Source organism: Arachis stenosperma, chromosome 3 (genome assembly GCF_014773155.1).
Source record: "Arachis stenosperma cultivar V10309 chromosome 3, arast.V10309.gnm1.PFL2, whole genome shotgun sequence".
Taxonomy (NCBI): Eukaryota; Viridiplantae; Streptophyta; class Magnoliopsida; order Fabales; family Fabaceae; genus Arachis; species Arachis stenosperma.
Genome location: NC_080379.1, coordinates 17,732,038 through 17,741,032, shown reverse-complemented (window position 1 = coordinate 17,741,032; position 8,995 = coordinate 17,732,038). Strand labels below are relative to the sequence as shown.

The 8,995-nt window shown below is 36.6% G+C and overlaps 1 protein-coding gene across 2 annotated transcripts; it reads right to left on the bottom strand.

Moving 5' to 3' along the window:
* Positions 1 to 451: 451 nt before the first annotated feature.
* LOC130968429 (DNA topoisomerase 1 alpha-like) lies at positions 452 to 8,389 on the bottom strand. Of its 2 annotated transcripts, none has more exons than XM_057893692.1 (16): positions 8,103 to 8,389; positions 5,858 to 7,295; positions 5,526 to 5,720; positions 4,936 to 5,016; positions 4,200 to 4,259; positions 3,964 to 4,058; positions 3,729 to 3,885; positions 3,493 to 3,618; positions 2,921 to 3,001; positions 2,698 to 2,788; positions 2,448 to 2,581; positions 1,931 to 1,999; positions 1,740 to 1,829; positions 1,528 to 1,631; positions 1,281 to 1,449; positions 452 to 828 (listed from the first exon to the last, which is right to left on the bottom strand). In XM_057893692.1, exons 2-16 carry the CDS (start codon positions 7,247 to 7,249, stop codon positions 760 to 762), a joined length of 2,913 nt encoding a protein of 970 aa, XP_057749675.1. In that variant the 5' UTR covers positions 7,250 to 7,295; positions 8,103 to 8,389; the 3' UTR covers positions 452 to 759. The 2 variants fall into 2 exon arrangements, with proteins under 2 accessions (XP_057749675.1, XP_057749676.1); XM_057893693.1 differs by having other exon boundaries at positions 5,858 to 7,292.
* Positions 8,390 to 8,995: the final 606 nt, after the last annotated feature.

Genomic DNA, 8,995 nt, shown 5'->3' with positions numbered 1-8,995 from the left:
GCTGAGTGTGCAGACGAAAAAAGGGGGATAAAGTGGTGTATGTCGTACCTTGGGAGAGGGGTAGAACCCTCCCCTTATATACCGTGTCAGAAGTGAATCCCATAAGGGCAAAATGCACCTTTCCCGAAGCTTCCTCACACATCTGTAGTAGAGAGCTGTCCGGGACGCGTGTCCGGGTTGGTATTCGGTCGCCTCACACCCGATCGTTTGGGTCGGGTGATTCGTGGGTCGGGTTGGCCCATGCTATTGGTGGGCCAGGCCGTACCAAATTCAAATGTTATTGAAAAAATATATATAACTACTTATTACATGGGCCAACAAAAATTTAACAAATAAATCATCCTTCGTTAAAATTATGAAACACTAAGAAGTAAAGAACTAAACCTAAGGAGCTAACTAAATCAAAGCAATTAAACTCCATTGTGATTTGCATCGGGTACTACTGATAGAATACCAAAAAATAAATAAATAAAAATTGAAGAATGGAAGTACAAAACTTTTAACTCTTTCCACATTTGCCAATGTGTATCACATTAAAATCTTAACTATGAATGGCTGGCGGTTTAAACATAAAACCAGTCAAATGGAGAAAGGGGGAAACTCACCCCATAAATTAGATTAGATGAGTTACAACATTAATTTCCGCTGGACTTGAGAAAAACAGAAAAAAAAAATAAAATAAAAATTATAGAGAAGAAATGAGTAAGAAAGAAATGTCTTCCCCCAGCAGCATTGCAACATGCCCTCCATTTAGGGATCTCAGAATCTGAATTCAGGATCCACATCCATTGCCCAAGTAAATTTTGCCAGCAGCGATTTGTTGAATATCTGAGCATTTCACAAAAAATATTTAAGTGACAAAATGAGTTCTATGATGACACAGGTCACAGCTCACCAAAGGGAACTATAAGCATAATTTGAGGTGTAAAACCACATGCCATCAATTAGGAAGCACTCAAACAGCAGCCCCCATACTGGATTTTGGTTTTATCAGTTGGGGACACACATGGATAACTTCTATGGAACATTTATTTTCTCTCATGTGATCTTAGTTCTAATCTTTATATGATTGAAAAGCTCAAAACTGACTTTCCTGTGAAACTACTATTTTTGCATTTGAAAAAGAAATAAAAAAGAAAGAAAAAGATGCAGTGAACTAGTATTTTGATTATTTTTAAAATTAATGCAGGTATGCAAAAACTGATTTTTGATGATTTTATCCAAAAATATGCTGAAACACAACAAAATAACTTATCATATACAAGAAAAGAAGCCAGCACCTTTTCAATGGGAACCTCATGCCGTTTGCACCAGGCAACTGTAATCCTAGGGTCAAGATAGTTTATCTTGGACGTGCCCAATGCCACAGTTTTCAGATCTTCTTTTGTCTTCATATCGCGTTCCATTTTCTCAATCTTTGCATTGGTTTGAGAGATCTTTTTCTCTAGCCTGTGCATTACATTTACCAAAATTATACATCACATCTAATCAAAGCAATCATTAAGAATTTCGGAAAAGGTATATTACGCTTCAGGGGCTAAGGTCTTTTTTGTCTTTCCATCTGAACCCTTTAGAGGGGGCCTTCCTTTCCTTGCTCTGTCCAAATCTGTCTTTAGCTCCTTCAGAACATCCTACAAGATTAAGCCAAATCCAATTATATGTTTATGAGCCACAAGGCAAGTCTACTGTAAAACTCAAGCATATCAATCAAGAAATTCACCCAGTAACAAGTCCATTACCTGAAGCTCACCAATCTTGTTTGTTAACCTTTCAATTTGTGACGAGTGAGATTTTGAAACACTGCGTTGATGATTACAAATGATTGCAACCTTTTACGGAAAACACACATCAATAAAACTTGAACATGAAAAAAAAAATTACACAAATGCAATATCATTGGTATAAAGAATTGATCACTTAGTGAAATTACCTGTTTATTTGCATGTTGATAAACAAGAATCTTTTCGCCAACATCACCCTCTTTAGTTTCCTTATTCAACTGTTGTCACATGATTCCAGGAAAATTAAGCATGCAAGTCCATATATAATCCAACACAAGAAATCATCATAAATACATAAGAAATGAACTTTCCACTTGGAATATATCTAGAAGCACAAGGATTTATTATAGAATTTCATGGGTGAGTAGCTCCAAGAGAAGATTTTGTGTTTTTTCCCATGTGTATTGGCAGAGCTATTATATAGTTCTGTGCTTTGTACTATCATTTTTATATGACCTTCGACATGTAAAGAGGTAATCCAATATTCCAATGGTGCCAAAATTAAAATCTAATAGAAAATTTCAGTAGTTAAAATTGCCCTCTAATCTGAATGGATAAGGGTGGACGAAAGAGCACTTTCAATGTCAGACATAGAATTATTAACAAAATATACAAATGCCAATTGCTACTACACAGAACATGCCATTTCAATAAAGCAGTTCTTACCATATCATCCAACGTGATAGATGCATTGAATGTACGGAAGACCTTTGCAGTTAGGCCAGGCATGAGTTCCTTCAGATGAGCATTTAATTTACTTGTATCCAACTTGTCAAAAAGATCATCACCAGGGCGCTTATCTGAAAATTAATAACAGGAATGTATTTGAAAGCTTCTCACTTATAATGGTAACAAATAAAGTTTCTTTGTCTTTTTCTCTTCTTTTTTTTTTAGTGATGGGAAGACAGTTCCTGACCTTTTTGGAACTTCAAAATTGCATCGTAAACAGGAAGCTCAACCTCAACTGTATTCTCATACTTGATAGAATCTTTACCAAGGAAGTTAAACTGTAATTTAACAAAAAGGAAATATGCCAACCATCAAGTATAAATTGAACATAAACCACCTTAGGAGAGGGATTGGGAAAATTTTAGAATGTCCCAAAGGACATATATTCATCAACCCTTACTGAAAATTACCTTCAGTTTGTTGGGAGCTTCTCTGGTCACATTCTCCACTTTTAATGTACAACAACCAACAGTATCAGCTTCATCATCATCCTGAGGGAAAAAACACATGAAAACTTGAAGCAATATGTGAGGAAGAAGGCAATATATAAACTAAGAGACCATGCCAGGATTACACATTCAAAATATTCCAATTAATCCAGTTCACACAATTGTAGTTCCAGCCAGGATTATGAGAATAACCTCCTTTGAATCAACAAAGGAATATAATCCATCCATCAAAATAACCTTTTCAGTAAATACCAATCAAAAGGTCAAGATCTCATCCCAAACAACACAGGACTTTATTGCAACAACTGACAAACAAGCTCAGATTTTGCATTTTTGCCCCATTGTTTATGTGACATCTTAGAAATATTTAGAAAACAAAACTATCAAATAAAACATGCAAGTGATTTTCAATTTAGAATATGGACAACTTTAATGACACAAACAAGTGATTTTCATTCAAATTGACTTGATGATTTAATATATATTCCGGTATATAAATGTTTTGGTGAAGAGGGAATAGACAGATATTATACCTTCTCATTGCCAGCCCTCAGAGCTAATTTATCAATAAGATAAGTAGCAACAGCGATTTGCTGCTTAGTAATATCTTTACTCTTAAAATCTTTTGTGTAAGCAGCCCTAATGTTCTCTATATAATCCTGCACAGAGAAATCAAGAACCAATGGAATTGAATTCCATTTAAGTGTCATCCAAAAACAGTGTGCAAGAGAAAGACTAGTTGAAATAATCTAGCAATGCATGCAAGCACCTTCAACATCCTGGCTTTCTCATACTTTTCCTTGTCACTTTGACCCTTTAGGGCACTACTAGCTGCTAGAAACACGTATTTGAATAACTTTGGATTGATTGGGTCATTCCAAAAGGCTAACCATGTAACTGTATCATCATGCCTTATCTCCTTCCACCTGTAAGATTACAAAATTTAATGATAAAAAACAGAGCCAAAAGTCCTCTTTTTTGGATAAGATTTGATAGGCTCATACTTTTCGCCAGGAATAGGACATTCAGGAACTGGAGCATCCTTTCCAATATTAATTGTGATATCACTTGGATGAATGCGCCTTTTCAATTTTCCCATCTGATAAAATTGGTTGCAATCGGTGAATAGGTAATGGAAGCTACTAAAATGGGTAAATGTTCTGGAGATGCAGCCACTATTTGAATGAAAAATCAAATGAGGAAAATCTGCACATCAAACTCCAGTCAAATGTATCATTACCTTAGGATGCTCCCCACGGCCTCGGAACAATCCTGGTGGTTCAACTCTGAAATTACCAACCTGAAATAATAAAGATTTAATAAGAACTAGTCGTAGTTTGATCCCTCCACCGCCCCCTTTTTTTCTCTTTTCTATAATGAATAGCATTATGAGGATATATTTAAAAATTGAAAGCTTGAATGAAAAATGTGTATAATAGATATAAAAACACAAACAATTATACTGAAATATTAACAATATAAACACAATGATGTCATGTTGCACGTGCATTCTTCTCAATTTTTGCCTTGATTTCTAATGTGCCATTGACTTAATACTAGAGTGAAACTCATATTGATAGATAAAACCCAAAGACTAGATTGCAAGTTACACCAGCAAAACTTCCTTAAGTTGAAGGATATGAAAACAATTTACCAAACAATACATGGATAATAGACACGGAAAGACATGAAATGGTAATCAGAGGATTGTTGGTGCCCCAGTGGTCCAGACTCGCAGACCAATCCAGCACCAACTAAAGATCAAAATATAAAGTGAAAGTGAACATTCAAATTTGATAACAAAAATTCCTAACAACCTCTAAAGCAAGACCAAGTAAAGAGAATGTAACACATTACTTCTCCTGCAAAATATAATGGCCTGATCACTGGTCATAAATTCTCCAGAAAATCCTAAGAAAGAAATCAAAAAGATAAATTGACAAATATTTTTTGAGAAAAGGGAAACCAGACTAAACCTTCTCTTTCACACCATCAACAATGGCCCACATGTATTTCTCTTCTTGTTTTGTTTTCTCCTCCTTCAAGGCCTTCTTCTCCTGCAGACGAACAGCTTTAACACTTAACAATCAAATAAATGACTTATGAAATTCAAAGATTAATTAAGTAGCCAATACGAACATACATACATGCAGATGTAACTGTGTACGGATATACAAACATAGAACATCCTAATCCCAGATCCTTAAAAATGAGACTTATGTTGGGCCGACAACGGGGTCACAACTGTAAAATTTAGCAGGACGATTGCAAATTGACCTAGTTGCTTCTCTACTCCCTACCGGAAGTTGTTAACAAATCAACAAACTTGTATCTTGCAAGATCAACAAACTATGTAGAGCATGACCAAAGACATGAAGTACTCTATTATTAGGACTACATAGACGTACAGCTAAATTCAAAATTACATCTCTCTAAAACAAATCACTGCATGCATATATCGGGTGCAAACCAGAAATCCTAAGAGCAAAAGTAATGCTTTAATATATCAAATTCTATTATTAATAATGAAAATATTGAGAAGTCTATAAAAAAGCTACCAACTTACATCTGCAGTCATTTGTTTTTTCTTTTCCTTTTCACTTTGGAACCAGTTGTAAATTGGTCTAAAGTCACAATCTTTCAAATTCTGAATTACATGATTCTTTCCTAGCAATTTACGCCAATCAGTCCAGAAATTTTCCTTGAACTTTTCTTTCAGCATGTAATCTGTATCTAGCATGACTGCATACATTGTTGCAACCTGCAATATGTATTTTAGTTCATAATACTGTCAGCTACTCTAAGGTAAGAGACTTCATAAATTGAACAACATTAATTAACAAGAGCAATCAGTCACTTGAAGATGAAAGAACACAGTTTCCAGAGAAAAGACCTAACCTCCTCTTGCTCGGGAGTTAAATCAACATCTTGATCCTTGTAGCGCATCTTTATCCCATGGGGCTTGTAAGGAGGAGGGAAAATGACGCCATTGTGAACCAAAGTTGTCCATTTTTTCTGGCCGTCACCAGAGCTAGGAAGAAGTTTAGTGGATTTGGAATATTCTGAACCACTTCCTGATTTTTTCAACTTCTTGTTCTTGGCTTGTTTCTTAAAAGATTTGGTACTAGCCTTATTAACTTTAGTGATCTTTGTCACCTGTTTTATAGAAGATGATTTATTAGCTGATGTGGCCGATTTCTTGATTCTCTGGGAAATAGGTACATCATCATCATCATCCTCTACCTTTGGCTCAACTTTCATAGAGCTTTGCTTAGGCTTCACTGACGAGGCTGGCTCTGAAATCTTTGACTTCTTTGCAGAAGAGTTCATGGAATTACTGTTATCTATGGGTCTTTTATTACTTGCCCCAGAACCATTTTGTGGCTCTTTCTGAACTTTTGGAATAGGCTTTTTCTGATCAGAGTTGTCATAATTACTACTAGATGTTCCCATGTTTGAATTCCAGTTTATCTTTGTTGACAAAGGGACATTATCATCAGAATCAGAATTATCATCAGACTTCTTGATGATGACCGGGGTTGCTTTGTTGTGGTTACTGTTCACCTTCAACCTAGCACTCAATGGTTTATTATCCTCCTCATCCTCTGAATCTTCAGAATAATTCTTTGAAGAATCTTTGATTGATTTTGTTTCCTTTTTAACATCACCAGACACTTTCTGATTAATAAGAGGCTTTGGTTTATCTCCTGGATGAGGAGGTTTTGAATTTGCCATAGGCAACTTGGCAGAAGTGGAGTTGGCAAGTGAATTTGGTCGTTTTGAGACACCTACAGGAGATCTCAAAGGAGATGTCAAAGGCGAAGCCTTAGCCGATGGAACAGTATTACCCTTCTGTGCACTAGAGCTTGAAGATGATGGTGACCTCAAGGGTGACATCTTAGCAGATGGAGCAGCATTACCCTTCTGTGCACTAGCGCTTGAAGATGTGGGTGATCTCAATGGTGAAGCCTTAGCAGATGGAGCAGCATTACCCTTTTGTGCATTAGAGCTTGAAGATGGGGGGGATCTTAATGATGAAGCCTTAGCAGATGAGGAATTATTACCCCTCTGTGCACTAGAGCTAGAAGATTGACCATTTGAAGAAGGCACGCCAGAAATCCTCTTGTATGTATGACCATCTTGACTATGTGAAGTTGACTTCTTTACATCTGAATGCAATTGGCTTTTCTTATTCGATGAGTACCGTTTTATAGTTAACGGCATATTATCATCATCGTCATCATCAAACTTGTTGGGCAAAACTGGTTTGTCAGAAGCCTCAACAGCCATTATTCAACTTTAGAAAGTGTTGGCATGCGCATCACATATAATTCTGCTGTGAAGAAAAGAATTTTACATTAAGAATAACAACCAAATAAAGAATCACTTACACAGCACTGCAGAAGCAGTAGATTTCAATTCCAAGATAAGGGTAAGCAATCTCATCCATTTGCCACAGCTAATGAATATAACATATGGTAGCCCATTAAAACAAAGGGACTCTGGACTCCTCAATTATCTCACATGGGGGAGAACAATATAACCCTAAAGCAAAAGAAAAAACAATACCAAACCCCACAACCCTAATACTTTCTGAGACAAACTCAAGTTGTATTTGATTTTTCTATTAGGGGAAAAGTAAAACACAACTCCTCTTATATAAAGACGAAGAACAATGAAAAATCACCAATTCCTAATTCACACCACCAAGCTCTCAGAAGCTGCGAAAAAACTAAGTATCAGCAAAACACAATAAACGATAAGCTAAAATTCACATAACCCAATACCAAATTTCAGCAGAGAACAAAAGGGGCACATGTAAGACATTTTAACCCCAAACAACACCCGCCACCACCACCACCAGCACCACCACCACCAACAACTAGTCTAAAAATGTCAATGAAATTAACCTCCAAGAAAAACAAAGAAACAATCAAGAATTAAATCATTAGTGCGTAAAGCTTATGGGGCGGTATCGGTACAAGAGAAAAGCTAAAAAAAGAAGGGGAATAACAAGTGCATGTAATAAAAGGGGGGGAAATGCAGATAAGCAAAAGATCCATGCCATTTAAACATAAAATAAAATTGAAGAGAGATAAAACGCAATGAAATAAAGAATTAATTAATTAATTAGCATACTCACAGAGAGAAAGAATAAGAATAAGGAATGGCGGTGGTGGAAGTGAAGAGTGAATAGATAGATAGATAGATAGATAGATAGAGAGGAATATGGCGGAGAAGTGCGAAGGTAAGGTAAGGTGAGGTGAGGTGAGGTGAGGGTAGCTGACAGATACAACAAATAAAGAGAGAGAAAAGAGAGGGGAAGGGCAGGGAACGAGTTAGGGTGAGTCGAGTCGAGTTGAACTCAGCAAAATTTGGGAACTTACGATTATATGAATGAATTGAAAGAAAACAGAAAGAGAGGGGTCACAGGTGTCAGGTTCAGCGTCCGGTGACTTTGGTCAGCTAACGTTTTCCTCCTCCATATCCCACCCCTTCTCATTTTTCTACTGCTCTCTTTGTTCGGACCCCCCAATACCCCTTCACCCTACCCATTTCAATAGGCCCAAGCCCATATCTCAACTCGGCTCAATATATTTCGTTTCATTGTTTGGGCCCAATTTTTTATTATAGCCCAATTTTTGTTTCAATGGCATTAATTTAATAATTTGGATTGATGTAACTATAAAAATGCGAACCAATTTGAGTTGGTCACTCGTTCTTAAATAGAAAGTCCTTAAATAAAAATATATTTTAATAATTTAATTGGTATGCTTTTTTAAGATGATCCATTATTTTGTATTCTTATTTCTTACACAATAGTTAGTAGGAGTGTCAAAAATCCCCAGCAGGTGGGGATCCCCGCGGGGAACGCCCCAAATGGGGCCCCGATGGTGGGGATGGGGATGGGGAGCAAAATTCTCCCGAGACAGGCGCGGGGACCCGAGCGGGGATCCCCGCTCCATCCCCGATAATTTTTCGAATTGTTAAACTTACTTAAATACTCTTACTTTATTTCTAACATAGGGGTATTTT